General features: G+C 41.8%; 2 protein-coding genes across 3 annotated transcripts; both read left to right on the forward strand.

Annotated features, from left to right (window-relative positions):
• The first annotated feature begins 3,182 nt into the window (after nt 1-3,182).
• Nucleotides 3,183-3,578, forward strand: LOC114596389 (histone H2A.J-like). Its single transcript, XM_028727915.2, has one exon. The coding sequence runs from the start codon at nt 3,183-3,185 to the stop codon at nt 3,576-3,578; it is 396 nt and encodes a 131-aa protein (XP_028583748.2).
• Nucleotides 3,579-5,074: 1,496 nt separating this feature from the next.
• On the forward strand, nt 5,075-14,278 carry PDCL3 (phosducin like 3). Of its 2 annotated transcripts, XM_028727914.2 has the most exons (7): nt 5,075-5,271; nt 7,339-7,471; nt 8,890-8,980; nt 11,282-11,425; nt 12,444-12,652; nt 13,660-13,846; nt 13,948-14,278. In XM_028727914.2, exons 1-6 carry the CDS (start codon nt 5,266-5,268, stop codon nt 13,803-13,805), a joined length of 729 nt encoding a protein of 242 aa, XP_028583747.1. In that variant the 5' UTR covers nt 5,075-5,265; the 3' UTR covers nt 13,806-13,846; nt 13,948-14,278. The 2 variants fall into 2 exon arrangements, with proteins under 2 accessions (XP_028583747.1, XP_028583746.1); XM_028727913.2 differs by having other exon boundaries at nt 13,660-14,278.
• The last annotated feature ends 7,336 nt before the right edge of the window (nt 14,279-21,614 follow it).

Below are 21,614 nucleotides of genomic sequence, written 5' to 3' on the forward strand. Positions count from 1 at the left end.
GCTTTGCTTCTCAATATTCTCTGGCTGGCCTCTGTTATTTTCTCCTACCAATAGAAAACCTACATAAGGACTCTATATGGGCTCTTTGATACCCCATAAGGGAAAAGGGGCAGTTTTTTCTTATAACAGGGTTGTTACCGGTATCTGGTGCTTGCTTTCAAATGATGCATCAGTAGGTAGCAACAAAGCGCAGAGTGGAAGCTTGTGTATCTAATAATAATAATAATAATAATAATAATAATAATAATAATAATTGCATTATTTATACCCTGCCCGTCTGGCTGGGTTTCCCCAGCCACTCTGGGCGGCTCCTGACAGAGGACTAAAAACAGAATAAAACTTCAAACATTAAAAACTTCTCTAAAAATAGATTACAGCAAAAGTGACAAAAAATCTCGTGGCACTTGGAAGGCCTCAGTAAATCTGTTAGTCTTTTAATAGTGCCACAAAGTTTGGTTTAGCCACTGATACAATGCAGCAGAAGCAGCTGACTTGTAAGCTTGTGCCATAATGGTGAGGTATGTCCTACCGTGGAAGGACGTCTGGATCCAGAATTGGCCTCCACAGTCACACACACACACACACACACACACACGGTTAAGACCATATTCATGGAAGACAATCTTACTCAGCTATGAGTGATCACCAAAGAAGAAGACAATGTCAATGGTGAAGGCTTTAAAGTGCCACAAAACTCCCAGAAGCTTTCCCTAAGTAAAACCAGCCCTCCCATTGGGTAGAGTGAGGCTATGGCCTCAGGCAGTTCATTTTGGGGGTGTAATAAAATGGCAGCAAATGGTAATGTATTCAGTATGCTAAATAGCAGGACCAAATAAAGTGATGTAGAAGTGTGGCAGCTGGTATTTTAGTTCTCTATATCTCTTCAGGTTCGGGGGAGAGTACAAAAAAAAGTTGTAACCGTGAGATGAGCTTGTTGACATCAGCCTATTATTTTTTTAATCCCCATTTACCTCATCCCCTGCTTTGTGCAACATTGTGTATGAAGAAAAAGTGCAAATAATTAAATGATATTAATCTTGTATTTTTATATTATTGTAACTCTCCTTGGAAACATACAGTAAAGTTTGGAACAAAGAAATAAATGAAGAGCTATGAGATCAGCTTATAGACATCAGCCTAATTTATGTACTGTACTTTTGTTTTGTTTTGTTTTGTTTTTACCTTCTTCCTTCTATCCACTTGCTTTGTGGAACATCTTCCCAGATGAAGAGTTCTGGAGAAAAATAGTTGCCACTCTTCTGTGACATTTTGGTTGGTGCCAGTAAAGGTAGTGCCCAATGGTGGATTTTGGAATGGTCCTGACCACATTTGTTAAAAGCCTAAATCCTGAGAGTAAGCCTCATTTAAATCAATGGGGCTTGGTAGTAAATAAGGCAAGGGAAAGTAAAAAACAAACAAGCCACACGCCCAACTGGCTGAGTCTGCATTTAGTCACAAGGTGCTTCCAAATTATAGGAGGCATTCAAGCGCATAACAGAAATTTAGGTTTGTGCAATTTAAGTGGATTAAAATACCCTGCTGCCATAACACAACATATCCCCTCATGGACTTTTTGCACTTTGTAAAGTGACAGGAAATGAATTGAAAAGTGTGAGAGGAATGAGTAATTAACAAGACATGTAAACACACAAGTAAATCAGGAGGAATAGTTTATCCTCCATTTATTTAAAGATATGAAAAGGTGGCTCTTAGCCATGTTTGTTTCCATCTTTAAGTAAAAACCAAAGTTTCCTTGGTAGCTAGAAAATATATTTAGTGTTAATCATGCTATACCCTCCTTCAGAATTGAAATTTGCTTTCTGAAAGTGTGATCATCATTCTATTGAACAACCTACTGATCACAAGGGAACTTCTCTAAAGTGAGAGAATTGAGTTCTGCCACCAAAATAGCCAAGTTGAAACCAATTCAGTCAGAACTACTGGGAAAGTGGATACAGCTGAGGGAACTTTCATTCAAACACAGCTGATCAAATTCCCACATTAGCATCAACAGAGGAGTTTAAAATGAGAGCCATGTTCAAAAAGGAGAAAATTCTTTCGTTGACTGGAGACGAGTCATAACTCAAGTGTTTCACTGAAGGAGGTGAGTGGTTTTATTTTTAAAAACATGCTAGTGGTTTAATTATAAGGTAAGATTAATAATAAATATTAGGTTTAAAGAGCTAGCTATGTATGCTGCTGAGGGCTACTGGAATTCCATCCCTCCCTTGACTTGCATAAGCCTTTTAGAAAAATGTGATGTATAAAGCCAAAAATGCTCATATTGGCCTGCCAACAGTAGATTAATCAGTAGTATGAGTTTTAGAAATCCAGTAGATCAGACATCCCCAACCTGCGGCCCTCCAGATGTTTTGGCTTACAACTCCCATGATCCCTAGCTAGCAAGACCAGTGGCCAGGGATGATGGGAATTGTAGTCCAAAACATCTGGAGGGCCGAAGGTTGGGGATTCCTGCAGTAGATGAAGCTTTTCATCGAATGGTGAGCCATTAGGGTCTCTAATGCCTTGAGAACAAGCCACATGATAATATTCCTAATAGGGTGGCATGGCTCCTGCATTGGTTTAACACCATGTAGCTGTGTGTTATCAGGGGCAAAACTCTTCGATTTCCCTAGCTTTCTATCACTTACCATGGAGTAGTGGGATTGTTTTGAAAACAGGGATAGCCCAACCAGTGGCGTAGCGTGGGTTGTCAGCACCCGGGGCAAGGCAAGTAATTTGCGCCCCCAACCTGTGGATTTGCGCCCCCTAACCCGTGGATTTGTGCCCCCTAACCCTAACCCCCAGATGTTGCGCCCGGTGTGGCCGGCCCCCCCTGCACCCCCCACGCTACGCCACTGAGCCCAACTGGTGCCCTTTGGATGTTTTCGGCCTGCAGCCCACTTCATCCTTCAGCCTGGGTCATAGTTGCTGTGGCTGATGGGAATTGGAGTCCAGCAACTGCTGTGGGGCTTTCCTTTGGCTGACCTGATTCTAACATGACTGAACTAGCAGAAAATTGGTCTGTTTATCTTAAGGCCACATTCTAGGTCCTTATTACAGCAAATTCTTAGGCGCTTGGTTCTCTGATTACTCTTCCTTCCATATTGTTAGCAATATGACAAAACCATTTGCCTTGTGTAATGAAGGTGGGCTCTCCTCTCTTACTTGTAGGATCCAGGATGTCTGGGCGTGGCAAGAAGCCTGCAAAGCCTGCAACCAAGGAACAAAAAAACAAGAGTGCAAGAGCTGGCTTGCAGTTCCCAGTGGGCCGCATTGGACGTCTTTTGAGACGGGGTCGGTACGCAGAAAGAGTGGGTGTTGGCGCCTCGGTGTACTTGGCTGCCGTGTTGGAATATCTGACTGCAGAGCTACTGGAGCTGGCGGGAAATGCTGCTCATGAGAACAAGAGGCAACGAATTGGGCCACGCCACATCCAGTTGGCGATCAGAAGCGATGATGAGTTGAACAAGCTGTTTGCACATGTGACCATTGCGGAAGGTGGAGTTCTCCCCCACATCAATGCTTTGCTTCTTCCAAAGAAAACAGCACCGTCCACTGTTCCCCAGGAGGAATGAAGGGGACCTGACCTCATGTGACATTTCTGTCTCTTACTGTCTGAAAAAGCTCCTTGTCCTTTTCATGTAGCACTTTCACTAGGAAGAACTCTATATTTGTGTGTTTTAATAATATTTTTTGTAATAATAAATTGTGCAATATAAAGCTTGGGCATGGTTTCTTTGTGAGCAAAGAACGGATTCAAAACTTTTTTAAAAATAAAAACTGGGATGGGAGCTTGTTGTGCAACTAGAGGCCTTTTGCAGGCCCGATGGTATGGTATGTGGAATGAAGCTGTACTCTTCACCGATTATTCAAGGCCTGCTAGTGGAATTAGATGACCATAATCGGGCTACATGATGTTGGGAATAAACTCAGGTTATGGTGTATTGTCATCTTAATGAACTTTCCTGGGAGGACATTAGCTACAAGCTTGCGACAACTGCCTCTGAACAGCAAGTGATTTGTTTCCACATACCTAAGGTGTCCAAATGCTGTGCGATGATGTGCATTCAGTGCTTGTTGCTGGCACCATTTTGGTCACCCCCATGTTCACCCTTTCCCACACTGTTAATTTAACATGCATTCTGACAAGAGTGCACTACGAGAACAGGATGCTGGTTAGATGAACCTTAGATCTGACCCAGCAGGGCACACTGAAATATCCTGCACCTTTGTGCCCCTGTACTGAAAGCGGTACCTATTTATCTACTTGCACTTTGACGTGCTTTCGAACTGCTCCGAGCAACAGGAGCTCCCATCACGGGGATTTGAACTGCCGACCTTCTGATTGGCAAGTCCTAGGCTCTGTGGTTTAACCCACAGCGCCACCCTCGTCCCTACAGAGAAATATTTGAGCTGAATTTGGGAGAGTCAAAATGGCTTCACGATTGCTCTCCTGTACTGTTTCAGACACTATACAGTGGTACCTCGGGTTACATACGCTTCACGTTACAGACTCCGCTAACCCAGAAATTGTGCTTCAGGTTAAGAACTTTGCTTCAGGTTAAGAACAGAAATCAGGCTCCAGCGGCATGGCAGCAGCAGAAGGCCCCATTAGCTAAAGTGGTGCTTCAGGTTAAGAACAGTTTCAGGTTAAGAACGGACCTCTGGAACGAATTAACTACTTAACCCGAGGTACCACTGTACTTATGCATGTGTGTTTGCCTTGTACATTTATGAACATTTATTCGCTATATATGTATACATATAAGACCTTAGAATTCCTATAACAACCCTATTCAAATGCCCATGGTGATTCTATTATAACAGATCTCCTTTTTTAAAACCGCACACACACACATTATTATTATTATTATTATTATTATTATTATTATTATTATTACATGCGCAACCAGCAAATGTGGTGACAAAAACAACAACACGTGCTGAGTTTCCAGAGCCCAGGGAAACGTGGGCGGTCCCTTGCTACTCATTTCCTTCCCGTCACCCACCCTTCTCGGCACCCCACCTCCTCCGAGAGCCTTTCGCTGCTCCCTCCTCCGACCAGCAGGAGAAAGTGCCCGGATCAGTCCTAATACGGGCAACTCGGGAAGGGAGCAGGCGCGTCAGCTGGGCGTGTAACGCGAGCTTGTGCGCTCTTGGAGACGGCCGGCTCAGCGACCCCCGGGATCCACGTGGAGCACCTAAGGAGGATCTGCCTCAATCAGCAACAGCAGTAAAGTTGGGACACCCCGCTCCCCAAACATGCAGGTGAGCTACTCTGAGCTGGATCCTCCCTTCGGGAGGCGAAGGGAACGCACGCAGGCGCGCACCTGCCGGGAGACCCCTTTGCGTAATGGGATCGCTTTATCTGGAGAAGGGGAAACGGGGCTGGGGAGGCGAGTGGGACATAGCACGGTCTGGGCAGGTCCACGAAGGATCCCTGCCCACGGTAGCTGAAACCCGGAAGAGCAGCTCGCTTTCTGCTTCCCGTGTCTTGGGTTGCAAAGATGACACGCGGTGGTTCTTCCTGTCAGGGAAGGAAAGGCCTCCGTCTTTCCCTTCCACCCGTCGGCTTTCTTCTTTTCGCGAGCATGCGCTCCAGGCTGCGTTGCATTTGCTGGTTGCAGGAGAAGAAACGGAGGCGATCAGGGGGGCGGGGGGGCGGGTGTTCTTTCAAACACAGGAGGTGGGGAAGCTGGAATTGTTTCTGAGTTCTTAAAAAAGTCATTCTCCGCAAATGACTTCCTGCACTTAGCACTGAAGAAATGAACTGTCATTTTGTATGGGAGAGGGGAGAGTAAAGTTGGCAGGCTGCTACTGTGACTGCTAATTGAGCCTGAGTGATGTGTAGCAGCCTTGCTTTCCAATGGTAGGATAACTGTGACATCACTTACGCATTCTTTGTGAATGGTCACTGTTAATACAGTGGTCACAGTTAGTACATTTCATTTCCCTCTGTCCTCACTGTTTACAACACACACCAATCCATGTCTATTTATACAAGCAACTCAGGATATTTCTTCATGTGCCTGATGTCGATTTTAGTCCACAAACTGCTTATGCCATAATAGGTTTTTTTTAAATGGCATCTTGCTCTATGTTCTTTTCTGTTTTTGTTTCAACAGACTAATCCCGCTACCCTCTGGACACTAGTTTAATGTAGTACTGTGTACGTGTATGAAATCCAAAACTTAACTTGCTTTTTCCAGTATGTATTTGCTTTATTTAAGCAGCTCGGGCCTGTTTTTCTACTGGAAAGTGGAATTGAGATGAATCATAAATTTTTACTCGGAAAAAAGTCCACTGATTTCAGTGATACTTCTTCCCACATAAATATGCATTGGATTGAAGCCTGCATACTTTTGTAGAATACGTTTTGTATAGTGTTTGTTGGAATCCTAAAAGAAAAAAAGCCACAGTGACCAGCATGGCTCCAAATGTTGTGAACTATAACTCCCTAACCATTGGCCATGCTGGCTAGGACTGGTGAGAGTTGCAGTCCAGAACAACTGCAGGGTTAAGTTTGTTAAGTGCCAAACTTGGGTTTCGATAGTCAAGGTGCTGGGGGTATGAATGACAGTTGTAAGCAGTGCTTTTGGGGGGAGGTAAAGAATGAGGGGCTGGCACTCATATCACAATTGTGGATACCAACACAAAATGGCTGCCACGGGCAGCAAAAGAAGGATGTGACAATTCTCCAAACTGGTTGGTAGGTAGGCCTGGCCAATATCTGGTTTTCAACATCGCGATAGATTACCAGCTAAACATTGTGATATACTGATTGTTAAGTTGTGGGTGAACATATCAGACAACACAGCGATTCTTCAAACAGCTCTTGTTTATTCACAGGCCAGAACAGAACTGAACTAAAGGGTTCAGCCAGCCTGCTTATATAGAGCTCCACTAGTACACAACAGTAACCACTTTCTGTAACTATCCAATCACTGAACGTCACTTTCAATCCCTTATTTGCATATGTGGACCTGAGTGAAAACTATCTACAGTATCCCCCTGCTGGCCCAGGGTGAGAACTTCAGTACATAACACTGATATATCACAATATCTGAAATAAGAATAATGTCTAAAATAAGGATGGCTGTGTAGAGGCTGGCTTCACGTTGGCTTTCCCATATTGTGATTTTCTCATAGCTCGCGCACGCACACCAATTCAAATTATATTGCCAGGTCTAAAACTATGAAACCAATAACACAATATGGACTTCCAACCAGTTTGGGGCAATATATTGATATATTGCTCAGCCCTACTGGTGGGTACCATAACAAAAAAACCACACTGGTTGTAAGTTTGGGCTCTGACAATTCTATGTGCTTTAGGATCCTAATGCGGACACAGAGTGGAATGACATCTTACGTAAAAAAGGCATTCTTCCTCCAAAAGAAAAGCTGAAGGAGCAAGAACAAGCTGAAGAGGAAAGGGAGCAGCAGATAATCCAGCAAAAATCTGTTGGTAAGCCCTTCAGTTGATTGAATGTGATGCTTCTGTAATCTATCTTGCCTTGTTGCCAGAATGTATCAACGTATACAGAGCAGACCAAGGCCTTATTGTGCATTCATTGCATTTGGAGGTATGGATAGCCTTCGAGAAAGGAGTTTGGTACTTCAATGCCCCTTCAGTGACCTTGAAAAATATTGAGATTAGTCCTTACAGAGCATCATATTGAGCTATGAGGACACTCAAAGAGACATATAGAACTTCTAGGGCTTCTGGGAAATCATAAGGCTTCTTTTGGGGGACTCCCAGGTGAAATCCTTACAACCTGGGTGGACATTAGGGTTTTAATCCCACAGGGAAGGACAATTGATGAAACAGAGTCTGGATCCAGGGTTCTTGTTCAGTGAATAGACTACGAACCTAGCAGAGGTATAAAGTGAATTGTTCTTGCGCTTTTTGTTGCACTTTTGTATCATTGTAAATCAGTTTAAATTATTGTAAATTACAGCTTTTTTATTTTTCAGCACAGTCGGCAGTATATTTTTCTGCAGGACCCACCAATGCTCACTGTAGGATGCAACTTGTGCATACTGGGATAGAATCTTGAACAGATACTTTAAAATATAGATGGATAAATTTCTCTTGACAACTCTAATGGGGTGATCTAAAACCGTGGACCTGTGTTGCAACGCTTCCCCTCACATCAGGGGCACAGAACCTCAGGCCTAGGGGGCAAATGTAAACCTTCATATCTCTCTGCCCAGCCTTTCAGAATCTCCTCAGGCCATGCTCTCTCTTCCCAGGCCACAACCCTCATTGGATCTGATGCACCCCCTCCTCTAGTGCTTTTGTTATGAGTCCTTGAACTGCCTAGATGTATATATGGAGGGGGAATGTAGAAACTGCATGGCTGGGATGTATTCTACTGCTCACCTACTTTTGTTGATGATGATTTGATGATTTTATTATTTATACCCCGCCCATCTGGCTGGGTTTCCATATGCCTCTGATCCCACTCTTTTTGCCTCTGGCTCCTACACACCCGTGGCATGCAGCCCTCACTTCACTTCTCTTTTGTAACATCTATCAGATTTGTATCTTGGTTTTATTGATCAGAATGTTTATTTCGGCAAACATGAGGTAGATACTCTTTGCTGTATAATGCTTTAATTGTATAACACTTGGTAATTGGCAATTACCAAGATCTCTCATTTGGAAATTAATTATTTGCATGATGAAAGAGATTCTGTTGTTGTTATTTATTAAATTTATATTGCCCAGGGCAGCAAACACAGTGATAAAGTAATTAAACAACTAAAACATATAAAAACATTTCTAAGACTGTTATCAACCTTGTGTACCCATTCAGAGCTCCAATAATGGTTGGCTTTTATTCTGTGCCATACTGATGACCTTGCATTTCTTACAAACAGTGAAAACATATGAAGACATGACCCTGGAAGAGCTTGAAGAGAATGAAGATGAATTCAGTGAGGAAGATGAACGTGCTATGGAAATGTACAGGTTAGAGCACTCTGTCCAAGACCCACAAACGTGCTTGCCAGTTAAGCACTGGTGTGTACATTTTTTGTTCCAGTGAGAGCAGGTAGTTAGGGAGAACCCCAAGCCTGGAGCAGTAGGAGGACTCTCCCTGATGCCATGTTGACTTGAGAAGAAGAGGAGAAAGGCAAGAGCTCTCCTTGACACTGCATTGAACTTCTAAGACACTTGAAAAGCCATGTGACATTTTGCTGTTTTCTTAGGATCCATGGCTTAGCAGAATGGGAGGGAGCCTCCATCTCTCTCCCTGCAATGGCTCATCCTCCTCCCCAGTTGGAGAAGATGGGCAAAAACAGGTTGAGCTGGCCAGGAAGGCCAGCTAGGATTTTTGACCCCTGATTTTCCTCCAGTTTTAGCCAATTCCCCTGAATTAATGAAATCTTCAAGACCCACCCCCTGATTTTCCTCCAGTTTTAGCCAAATCAGGCTGCCTCTTGGTAGCCCTCTAAAAAACAGTAGCTGAAAGGGCTATCACAAAAAATAAAGAGGACGCAAATTCTTCCTGGAGGATCAAAGGTTAAAAATTTAGACAGCATATTCGCAGTGGCAGTAGGATTTGTTTAATAACTTCTCATCTCTCTGCATTTAGGGTTATCTTAGAACTCAGGTTATTAGTGTTTACTGTGTTAAATGCAGCTTCTAAAATGAATTCTTTAAAACGTCTGACCTTGCAAATTACAGTTCAGTTCTAAAGATCGTTACGTACACCTCTAGCAATCAACATCTGCAAAACGAATATTGTGCTTAGAAATGATAAGTGCCCAGTTTTTAGCAACCGCTCATTACTGCAGGTTTGTCAATACTGTTGTGGTTTATCTTCTCTCACCTTTTTCAATCTGTGAATCAATAGAACAGTGTGATATTGACATTCACCTATGATCCCACTAATTCCACTAATCCTTCCTGTATTCATCAGGAGCTTGGAAACTGGATTTCATAATTTGCAACTGAGATGTGATCCTTTATAGGGGGGGGGGGAGGCACTGCAGTCCTATGCTTCATTGGATGCAAGTATCATTCAGTGGGGTTTGCTTTACAAGTCAGTGTTATTAAGACAGCAGCCAGGCAGGTGAATTCCTAAATCTTTTGGCTGCACCAGCATAGATTCGAGCCTGGGCTCTGCAACTAAGGCTGCAATGCTATGTATACTTAACTTTGGAGTCTGTTCTGTTGAACAAGAGGTATTAACACTGCTCAAGGACTCATGTCACCCAGAATATAAAAGAACACAACAAAACCTCAAACATTAAAATCTTCCTCAAACAGGGCTGTCTTTAGAAGGTCATATAATTGTTTAATTCTTTGACATCTGATGGGAGGGCTTTCCACAGGGCAGGTGCCACTACTGAGAAAGCCCTCTGCCTGGTTCCCTGTAACCTCACTTCTCTCAGTGAGGGAACCGCCAGAAGGCCCTTGGAGCTCGACCTCAATGTCCAGGCTGAATGATGGGGATGGAGATGCTCCTTCAGGTATATAGGGACAAAGCCATTTAGGGCTTTAAAGGTCAGCACCAACACTTTGAATTGTGCTTGGAAACATACTGGGAGTCAATGTAGGTCTTTTAGGACTGGGGAGTGTCTTGAGGGCCAGATGGCTGGAGGGCTATATGTAGCCCAAGAATATGAAGTTCTCTAGAGTAGACAGTACTCAGTTAATATGGTACAGCGCCACTTCCTGTGCTCTTACATTTACAGCAATGGCTTTCCAAACAGCTGTGGTCTCTGGGTTGCTGGGGATCAGAATTGGTGACAGCATGGATGTAGTTACAGTGTAATCCTAGGTTAGTGTGTGAAAGAGAGACAGCTGCATGGGAACTGGGAGATTTTTGTTGCATCTCCAGCACAAAACTGCCGGTTGGCTTTTCCACCTCAACCCTTTTGAAGGTTCCTTTTTCACCAATTGCAACTGTCCTTGTAACTTAAATTTTGGCTCATTTCAAAACCAGTCATCAAGCCCTTTTTTGTCTCAACGTCTCGCCTCCTTCCATTTTGATGGAGTGGGGGTGGGAACCTCACACAGCATAGTGGTTGTGGTGAGACATGAGTTGTGAAACTAGGACCTGATCCTGGTTCTGTCTTCCCTAATGCAGGAGCTGTGCAGGAAGCCTTCAGCATTCCTTTATCTTGTGTGGGATAGGGGAGGATAAAAGTAAACCATAGTTTACTAAGATAACAAATGTGAAGTGCCTTAAATACTCAAATGTTATATCTCTGGTCTCAAATCCATCTGTATGTTTCATTTTCTAATTCTTTCCCCATGGTGTAGGCAGCAAAGGCTAGCTGAATTGAAAGCCTTGCAAGCAAAGAATAAATTTGGACACGTTTTTGAGATCTCGGGACAGGATTACATCCAAGAAGTTACCAAAGCTGGCAAGGATATATGGGTGATACTACACCTGTACAAGCAAGGGTAAGCAAGCATTTCAAGATGACTGCTGTAGCAGGTTTGGTCTTGTGAAACTGTCCCCAAACTGGTGATCTTGCATTTTGTGTTTGAGCCAACTAAACATGCTTCGGCAGATGAGCCTTCCTTGCGCTTTCAGAACCCTGACGTTGGTATCTGTTGTGCAAATGAAAGGAATTTTTGAAACACAAAGTTCAGTGACATCATCAGGAATTGATTTGCTTCTTGTTCTAGCCATTTAACCAGGAAGGAGGGTAGTTGTGTACAGGCAACGACCATTTTGCAAGTGTTCAAAGCACGTGCCCATTGCTGCAAACCAAGAAGTGGCTGGAAAAGGGAGCATTGCAGGGCAGGGCCATAATGAACTTAAATATTTTCCGCTATCACATGTGATGACCCGGAACGCAACCACCAAGAAAATCGGGGGTGCCTGTATTGGATTGGGAAAACATTTTAAAGGTTGTGGGAAATCTCTCTTCTTTTCAATGGTAGGCATAGATCTGAGAACCAGTGTGGTGTAGTGACTGGAGAACCAAGGAGACCTGAATTGAAATCCCCACTCAGCCAAGAAGATCACTAGGTGACCTTGGGCCAGTAGCTCTCTCTCTCAACATAACCTACCACTCTGGGTTGTGGTGGTGATAAACTCGGAGAGTGAAAAGCGTGTGTACAAACTTGACTTCCTTGGAGAAACAATGACATAAAAATACAATAATAATGTATGTGTCACAGCAGCCTCCGTTTTAAAAGATGCATTCGCCCCTTTGTGTGAGAGAACACATTTGCAAGGTTGAATATGTTCCTATCAGGTTACCTATTCTAGAAATGGGCATTTTGTTTTGTTTTTTGCAGAGCATATCTTTTGCAGAGACACGTGGGAAACATGGCATTTTATTATTTTATTATCTTGTAATTTCATTCTCCCTATTCTTATGGCTGTTTTTATTAATAAGAAAACAAAGAAAAGAAAAAGAACATGGCTCTTTAATGGATTTCTTCCCCTTTTCCTTTTTTAAAAATAAAGTATTCCCCTTTGTGCCTTGATAAATCAACACTTAAACGGACTTGCAAGGAAGTTCCCAGATGTCAAGTTTGTCAAAGCCATTTCGACAACCTGCATACCCAACTATCCAGATAGAAACCTCCCCACAATCTTCGTCTACCTTGAAGGGGACATCAAGGCCCAATTTATTGGACCCCTGGTGTTTGGCGGTATGAACCTGACAAGTGATGGTAAGTAGCTGCCACTTAGACCTTGACAAAAGGGCCCAAATGGACACACCCATGTCACTGTCTCCTTGTGCTCTGTTTGCATTGATTGGCGGCTGATCCCTTTTATGTGTTTAAAACATTAATAGGTTGCTTTTTGGTACTAAACTGATACTCAAAGCACTTTGCAAAGTACGTAGAAACTCTTAAGAATGCAAAGGCAGCAAAGACGACTCATAAGATAAAGAGTCATCCTATGTACCCAGCTATAATTGTAACCTGCCCAGGGGCCTTAATGGTACAAGTGGGTAAGAAATCCTATAAAGAAATACAATAAAAACATACCTGATTGAAACACCGCTGAACATTGTCCACTTAATTTGGTTCTATCTCCACCTCACAACCAAGCTCTGCAAGCCACATTCTCTGTGGATTTTTGTCCCTGACTCTCTGGAACAAGTCAACTTGCGTAACAGAATCACATTAATTTCCTCCCCACCCCCCTTCCTTTTTGTTCTTTCTGCCTAACATAATTGAGGCTGGCTGGTTAGATTGCCATCACAGTTAACAGTGAGACATCTGATTAACTTGAAGTATTGACTTTCTTCCAACTTCTGGGGTGGAAGCCAATTTGAGCCCATGTAATAAAGACCTGCTGCTAGGTGGGAAGTGTTTCTGGGTTGGGGCAGTAAAGAAAGAAGCAGGAAGTAATGGGGAGCAGTGGGTACGCATTCTTGCTTTTTGTTTCTCAAATCTCCCTTTAAAACAGCAGATGAAGCATTAACAGCTGCTTCTGCCTCTCCTGACAACAGTTATAAAGATGACCTTGCTTTTGTCTGTCTGAGAACATGCTGGAGTTTTGAGGCAATTAACCGTATTTCCATTTTCTTCAAAGAGCTCGTGTGGAACTTAGCATTGTAGTAAAAGCAAATTTGAAAACAGCAGATGGGAAGCGCACGTCCCGAAGAGCAGGAACGCAGAGATGCTTTTCTTTGTTCCAGCTTGTGTCATTCTTCTCTCTTGCGTTTTAGAATTGGAGTGGAAGATTTCTGAGTCGGGCGCCATCAAGACAGACCTGGAGGAGAACCCCAGGAAGCAGATCCAGGACCAGCTGATGACATCCATCAGGTGCTCTGTCCCAGCAAGGAGGGAGGAAAGTGACCCAGAAGATGACTAAGGCCTCGTGGGAAGCTCAGTTCTATGCCTGATTACTCTGAAGTTAGTCTGACTGCATTCAGTGGGGCTTGACTTCCATGTAAAGAGTGCATGTGATTGCAGCCCCATAAATACCACTGATGGGTTTTTGCTTTTGCTTTTAGATTTTACTAAAGAAGTCATGGTTATGTGGAGGCTTGCAGAGCAGTAAATTGGAGGAAATTGGAAAGGCTTCCTGATGAATCAGGCGCTTGTTGTGGACATTCCCTACAGTGGACATAACTACCAACAGCACATTCACCCTCTGGGTGTTTTGCTTGTTCTCTTTCCTCTGTTGGGTGACAACTCTCTCCTCTGTACCAGAGTCATTTTAAGCACAGAGAGTGCTTGGTCATTTCTATGCTTTTGACAAAGGCCAACAACTCCATTATGGTTGGGAAAAGGCTATAATGCAATTCTTGATTCTCAAATAAAAATACATGATTAATTTTTAAAGGGTTGTGTGGAACATTGTGTATATTTTATTGGGCAGATCCAACTGCAGAAGGCTAATATTGCTGCCAAGGTCTCAGAATTAAAGTGAGAATACAGTATTTATATATTTACTTAAAATCTTGAAAACTCTGAATTTTTTTTGACTGTCTCATGGAGATGCGGTGTGTTTTATTCTGTTCTTGAAATGTAACAGAAGGATATTTTTAAACAGTTAAATTTGTCCCGCGCCCCATGTTCTCGATTTTTGTAAAAATAGTGCAATTGCATATATGTTTTCTCAGAGGCAAGTCCCCCCTCCATGCTACTCCTAAGTAAACGTGTACAGTATATACTATAGCTTTAGTGGCTGAGCATCTTTCTCCCGCCCCCTTGCCCCCCCCATGAAGAAGTGCTATTTAGTCTTGTATTGAAAGTAGGTAAATTATGACCATTATAAATATTTTTTGTTGCCCATAAAAGTTGTAAAAAAAAAAAAAAAAAGATGCAGTAGAATGCAGTCAATCTTCAGGCTTCTGGATATTTTATTGAGTAAATATAATTGCCAATCCAAACATGCAGAAAGACCATTTGGACTGTGCCATTTTAGACTGGAAGTGAGGAATCAGCATAGAATCATACAGTTTTAGAGATTACAGAGAACTCTGGAGATCATCTGGTCCAACTTGATTCATATTGCAAAATTGCTTCACATATAAAACAGGAAACTGCTCATAGAAAGATAAAACACCCTCTTTCCTGACATGCTTAGCTTTCCATGTGCAGGAAAACTTTTCTCATGTGACGGAGTATTCACCTATAGCCTGATGTACTATAATACTATACTATACTATACTACTACTCTACTCTAATAAAGAGCTCTGCCAAAAGTTATGTCAAATTATTTGAGCCTTCCTCAACTCTTTAAGAGTGACTTTTCATGTAACATTTTGAAACTGTATATATACACACTGCCATAGGTACATATTGAAATACGCTAGCTAGTTTTTATCTGCAAATATGTATAGAAGGATTGAGCCCTCATGTCATAGAACCATTTGGTTGGAGGAAGTCTTGTAGACCATCTTGCACAACTCGCTGCAGGAAACTTTGAGCAACCTTATCAGATGGTTCTTCTGCCTATGCTTGAAGAGGCCCAGGAAGGGCAAACTCGCCCCCCGCCCCAGGTAATTGGTTCCATTGTTCTCCCTATCAAGAAATTCTTATGCTCAACCAGATTTTTTCTTCCTGTAATTTAAGCCCATTGGATCCTGACACCTGACTGTTGGAGGGGTGTTGGGGGCGCATTACAGTGACCATTTAAATTCATATGCAATTTTCAACAAGTGGCATTTAAAAAAAAACCCACTTTGGTACCATTTCTACTGTATTCCATGCGATTGTGTATAATCTTAAATTTGGGCCTTTGCATAATTATTTTGCATGTGCAAGTATTTAACAGACTGGAGAAGGCATTTTTTAAATCGATTTTCTGTCATTTCCTGTCTCAGATGAGCTTAATATTTCTTAACAGTACTGTATTAAACACTGCCCAATAACAATGTTCTTCGGGTGGCTTATAATAAAAACATAAAAATATCATCATCAGCCATAAGGATAACATGACTGTGGAGAACAAAGATGAAATATTTGGTTTAAGAAGCTTAGGAGAGGTTGCATTCTGAAAGGAGCCTATGTGAGAAGCCATAGAAATGGGCAGTTAGAGAAGACTGCAGTATCTCTCTTCTCCCTGCTTCTTCACTCCTACACCTGTGCAAGAACAATTTCCTGTCTTGTGCGCCATTTCTCTCAAGCTAATCAAAGGCTTTTAGTAAAAATGAGATATCTGCAGGACATGGCTAATGAGAGATCATTTTAACGTCACGGCACAGTGGAATCTTTAGAAGCGCACAGAGGAAAAACTTGCTTGTTGGGTTTGTGTGTGTGTTTTAATGAGTCCTTGCAAATCAATATGGTTTACATTTGTTGCCAGGGGAAATGTCTTATAGCAAAAGTGGGTAACCTTTTGCATTCCCTTCTGGGAAACCTCCTAGGGGCCACATGGTAGTGGCAGACTGGGCTAGAACTGAGCAGAGCAACTAATGTAAATTTTAGCTTTGTGCTGTAGCGTAGTTTCTGTACATACAACAGTCCAGACAAGCAGGAGGTATCATCAGAGTTTGAGGACACATTCCAGCCAGGCAAAAAGACTCAAGAAGATGGCTGCAAAATACAGCCTGTAATAGCTGTGTCCTGGGGAGGGTCTGGAGGGCCAGTAGAGAAGGCTAGAGGGCCACATTTTGCCCCCAGGCTTGAGGCTCCCCTTCACTGTCCTGTAATGTGAATCTACCACAAGCTTACCTTTACAGTGATGCAGTGCAATACGGGTGCCGGTGAGAGCCGTATTTTATGGGACATTCTGAGGAAAATACTTCTCCACACAATGCCTAGTTAATTTTTGTAATTCACTGTCACAAAATTGCAGTGATGGCAGGGATTGAGGCAAATCCATGAAGAAGAGTCCCCTCAATGGCTTGGTTATGATTAGCAAAATGTTCAGAGCCTCACTATAGCTCCTGAATACCAGATTGAGGGCACAGCAGGGTTACTCCTTTCATGTCCTTTTTTTGATGTTCCGGAAGCCGCTGACTAGCCTTTGCATGAAGCAGGGTGCTGACTAGATGGACCTTTATGTCTGAAGTAGCAGGGCTGTTTTTAATGCCGGGTGCCTGAGATAATTGGGTCACGAAACCCACACTAAGGATTTTTGAGAGTCCTGATATTAATGAAGACAGGTGAATAATAGGCTTATACCATCTTCCACTGAAAAGGATGGAACCAGTGCTATTTTTCTAGAAAAAGAGGTACTGGAGCTCACCATGAACTTCTCCCTTGTTCTCTTAGAATGGCAATGGCACCTACCTGAGAGGTGTCGGAGCTGAGCTAAAAAAAAAAGCCGTGGATGGAACTTAACTGATTTGCTGTCATTAATGGCCTCTTCAAAGTTACATTGCCAGCGTCAATGGGTTCAAAATGAAAAGGGGGGATTTTGATTGAACACCTTTGTAAGCCTGAGCTATTTAACAGTGGAACAGTCTGCCTCAGAAGTTGGTGAACTCTCCTTCATTGGAGGCGTTTAACCAGAGGTTGGTTAGCTATCTGTCAGGGCTGCCAATGTAGTTTATTTCCTGCAGTGGGTTGAACTGTCCTGACCAACTCCCGGTTAGATATCTGTCAGTGCTGCCAATGTACTTTATTTACTGCAGTGGGTTGAACTGTGTGACCTTTACGGTCATGACCAGCTCCCATGGCCCCATCTGCAACTAAAGCAGCATTATACCACTTTAAACAGTCATGGCTCCCTGCAAAGAATTGTGGGAACTGTAGTTTGTTAAGGGTGCTGAGAGTTGTTAGGAGACCTCCATTTCCCTCACAGAGCTACAATTCCAGAGTTCCCTGGGAACTAAAACCACTCCTGGCAACTCTCACCACCCTTAACAAACTGCAGATTCCAGGATACTTTGTGGGATGCATCCTGATACTGCATTAAATGTACAGTACAGATTGGGGAGGGGGGCAGGGCTATGATTCTACTTAAAAGGCTCACTGCTTATGAACATCATGTAAACAAGGGGGTGAAGACATCATCCCTCCGCCAAAAATCAAGATGAAAAACAAATCAGTAAATACTTCAGGACAAATGGTGAGTTAACTGTAATTAACGACACCGATAATCTCTTTTTTATATTCATTTAAAAACTCCTTGGAGATCAAGGCAGGTTAAAACAATGAAGCCATTTTGAAATCCCTCACAGTATGTTTAGGTGCAAATACCACTGTACAAAGGCAAGTGTCTTGCAATATGATATTGTGACGGTAAAAAGCAGCATATGCTGTAAGCATATGCTACTTTTAACTGCTGATGAATAAAAAAAGAATGAATATATTCATGGAAGAGGATCCTGTCCGTTTCTATTTTCCTTCATTTGTTCAGGCAGGGCAATTTTGTAAAGGTGGAACCACAAGTTACCTCAGCAAATGGCATGTTTCAAAACCTGAGTTCACAGGCTTCCCAAATGCAAAGCCAGAGGAGGAGGAGGAGGACATTTTAAAGTCTGAGGTGGAATAGAAAATGGCATTTCTTTCTTCAACTCAAGGCTTAATGCCTCAGGCTGTAAAATGTATTAGGCCAGCCCTGGGGCAAGTGTTTGGGGCCCACATAAGGGAAGGCTAAAGTGGTGTGTGTTTTTTTAATATAAATTTTATTAGTATTTTCCACACAACAACAACACGAAGGCTAAAGTTTTAATTCCAATACCCAAAGTGAATTGTGAGAGCTTTCTAGAATTTTAGTTTGTTACCATGTGCCTTCAATCTATGTGAACATAGCTACTTAATTAGAGTTGCTTTGTAGATACCATTTTTGTAAACTGCTTTGAGATTTTATCCAGTCAAGAGGTATATAAATTTTATGAAATAATGAATATCTTTAAAACAAAACAAAACAACGCCAGAACAATGCCTCTTGCAGTGTAAGTATGCCATCTTCTGGTTGGTTTGTTTTTAAAATATATGTAGTCCTTATACACCTGTGTTTCCCCTTAGAGATTTTTTTTATATCAAGTTTTTTTTTTATATTATACATTTTATAAATCAGTCCGTTGAAGAATGCTGGTTGTATTATTATTACTGTTATTATTTAAATCTGTATACTGCCCTTCATCCGAAGTTCACAGCATAAAAATACAAAAACACAAAGTACATAATAAAAACAAGAACAAAACAAACCAATACCCTCCCACTTCTACAAACACATTTAAAAGGACATGTGCCTATATTTGTTATAAAAGCATAATTGAAATGCTAATTGTGTCAGGTTTATTATTTCAAAAAATCACAAGGATAAAAAGCAGTCATTGACAGAGCAGGCTCAAGACATTTTGCTGTCTGAAGCAGAGCTCAAATGGTTGCCCATCACCGACAGCTCCGTTCAGATTCTAGTTTCTGCCTTCATCTAGCCTCCCCTTATGGTGCTGCCTAAAAATTGCAGTTACACCTTGTTGTGTGGCTGGGGAAGGATATGGATTTTAAAACAGATAAACTGGATTTCTCTTTCTTTGTTAACATTGTTAATAACTTTGTTATTATTATTAAAAAAAATTAAATCTCAGCAGCCAGGTGCCCAAGAAATTAATCTTAACTTTTGGGGGTGTATCTGGAGCTCCCAAGTTGCTAACCATTTATTTATTTTAAAACATTTATATACCACATTATAACTTTTTATTAAAGAGCAGTATACAAAATAGAAACATACAGCCCTCCCCAATAAACCAATATAAAACAATAAAACAGCAATATATAAATCATGTTATCTATTTCCTTATTAATGAGCAAGTGCGATGTTACTTGCTGGTCTCATTTAAATGCTGTTTACATTTTAACAACTTAATTTACCCTCAAAACCAGTTTCCATTTTATAATGGGAAAATGCCCAGGCAGCTTTTCCTTAAAATTGTGTGTATTTGTGAAAAGACACATTAAAATTTTCTCCTATCTTGCATGAGCATTGCTATGAACATTGCACGTATGTGGCTCAGTGTCTCATGCAACACACAAACACAGCAGAGTTTAGTTATACCCAGAAGATGTCACTGTTGTCCACAGAGCCCACTGTTATTACTGGATGTTTACATCTGTGCAATATGAGTTACCGGTATCTTAAGCTGTGTGTCTGGTTTTCCAGTTGTTGCTTCTTCAGTGAAGATGATGGTGGAGTGGGAACAATTTTGTCTCCTTCATGGTGCACAGTTGTAGTTGTTGGGGCTTTAGAGAACACTGATAATTGTCATGACATTGACCCTTGTCAGCAAACTAGATATGTTAGCGGATTTGCAAGGTAGACAGCTTGCGTCTCAGTATTTGAATGGCAAATCAATGGGGGGAATGTTGCTGCAACATTTCAGACAGTTGCAGCAGCAAGGTACGGTACTTTTAAATGATCGGGGCTTCAGCATCATAGGCATAATATAGTAGCTAAGCAACAGCTAAGAGCCAAAAGGATCCCAGTTCAAGTGTTACCCTTTCCTAGGCCCTGAAGCTGTTACTAGCTTTGGTGGAGGGAGGAGACGCGGTCATAGAAGCTGTACTACCAGCACCCAGCTAATAGCAGCTTCAGGATTTACCGGTACATCTGGGAAGGGCAATGGAGGACAGGCTTAAGCACTTGTTCCAGAACACCCAGCTCAACCCCAGTGGACTCCTAATTAGCAAAACAAAAGCCATAGGCAATCCTAATCACAAATCTCACACATCACATCTAGTTTGGCTTGGAATATAGGTCAGAAAGCAGGATCAGTTTCAAGGGTTACTTGAGGGAAGTCATGATAGTGGAACTGGCTTGAATAGCATAGATGGTTTTCAGATATGACATTTTAAAAGTGCTCTTAAGCCGCCTTTCTTATGCAATTTGTGCCGTTTTTCGAATCCTTGAAAATGTTTCATTATTTTATTTATCATTTCATTTAATGAAATTTATATGCCATGTGATTGTAGAAAAACATTAAAGTGGCCTTCAAAAAAGATAAAACTATCTTATTATCACTTTAAAATGACAACTGTAATTTAAAAGATACAGAATGATGTTTAGTATAGATATGTTTGCCACCATGGGCCACTTTCGGAGGAAGGGTGGGACACCAAAATTTAATAAATAATAAACCATAATAATAATAATTTTTGCCCTGTGTGCTTTTGTTGATGTGGGGCACGGTCCAAATGATATATATTCTTATCAAGTGCATTTGCTGCATTTAAATTATAGATCCTAGGAATTAAATGCTCCATCTTTGGTGAAAAGGCACTCTCAGGGGGATTGTTCATTTAGGTCTTGACAATGTGGACTTACTATATTGTGCTCCTTACAGTGTATTGCAGAGCTTCCCTTTGTATTTTCTTACTCAGCATTTACACTGATGGATAAACTTAAAATCAAAAACCTTTGGCAATGCTATTTTGATTCTACGGCAAATGTGGTTAAGTGTCTTAAGCATTGGACTTAAGAGTGTGGAAATGTGGATACAGATTCTTATTTGGACAGTAACGAGGTTTACTAGATGACTTTGATAAGTAATTCTCTGTCAGCCTAACTTACTTTGCAAGGTTCGTAAAGTTGTTGTGAAGACAACAGGAGGGGCAGCCATTTATGTCACTTTCGATTCCTTGGTGGAGGGACAGTTTTATTTTTTTAAAGTATAAATAAATATGTTTCAACCATCTTCATAAGAATCGGACACGACTAAACAACTAAACAACATGTATGATACATGCATAGGCTGATCAGGCACAAGAGACAGGGTGTCTT

The sequence above is a fragment of the Podarcis muralis genome, chromosome 4 (assembly GCF_964188315.1).
Source record: "Podarcis muralis chromosome 4, rPodMur119.hap1.1, whole genome shotgun sequence".
In the NCBI taxonomy this organism is placed as follows: domain Eukaryota; kingdom Metazoa; phylum Chordata; class Lepidosauria; order Squamata; family Lacertidae; genus Podarcis; species Podarcis muralis.

What these genes read in the sequence shown, in the direction of transcription:
- PDCL3 (XM_028727913.2), top strand. An exon ending in AATCCAGCAAAAATCTGTTG is followed by an intron (nt 7,472 to 8,889) that starts GTAAGCCCTTCA and finishes TCTTACAAACAG; the next exon opens with TGAAAACATATGAAGACATG. An exon ending in CTACACCTGTACAAGCAAGG is followed by an intron (nt 11,426 to 12,443) that starts GTAAGCAAGCAT and finishes TTAAAAATAAAG; the next exon opens with TATTCCCCTTTGTGCCTTGA.
- LOC114596389 (XM_028727915.2), top strand. Translation starts at nt 3,183, where the DNA reads ATGTCTGGGCGTGGCAAGAAGCCTGCAAAGCCTGCAACCAAGGAACAA.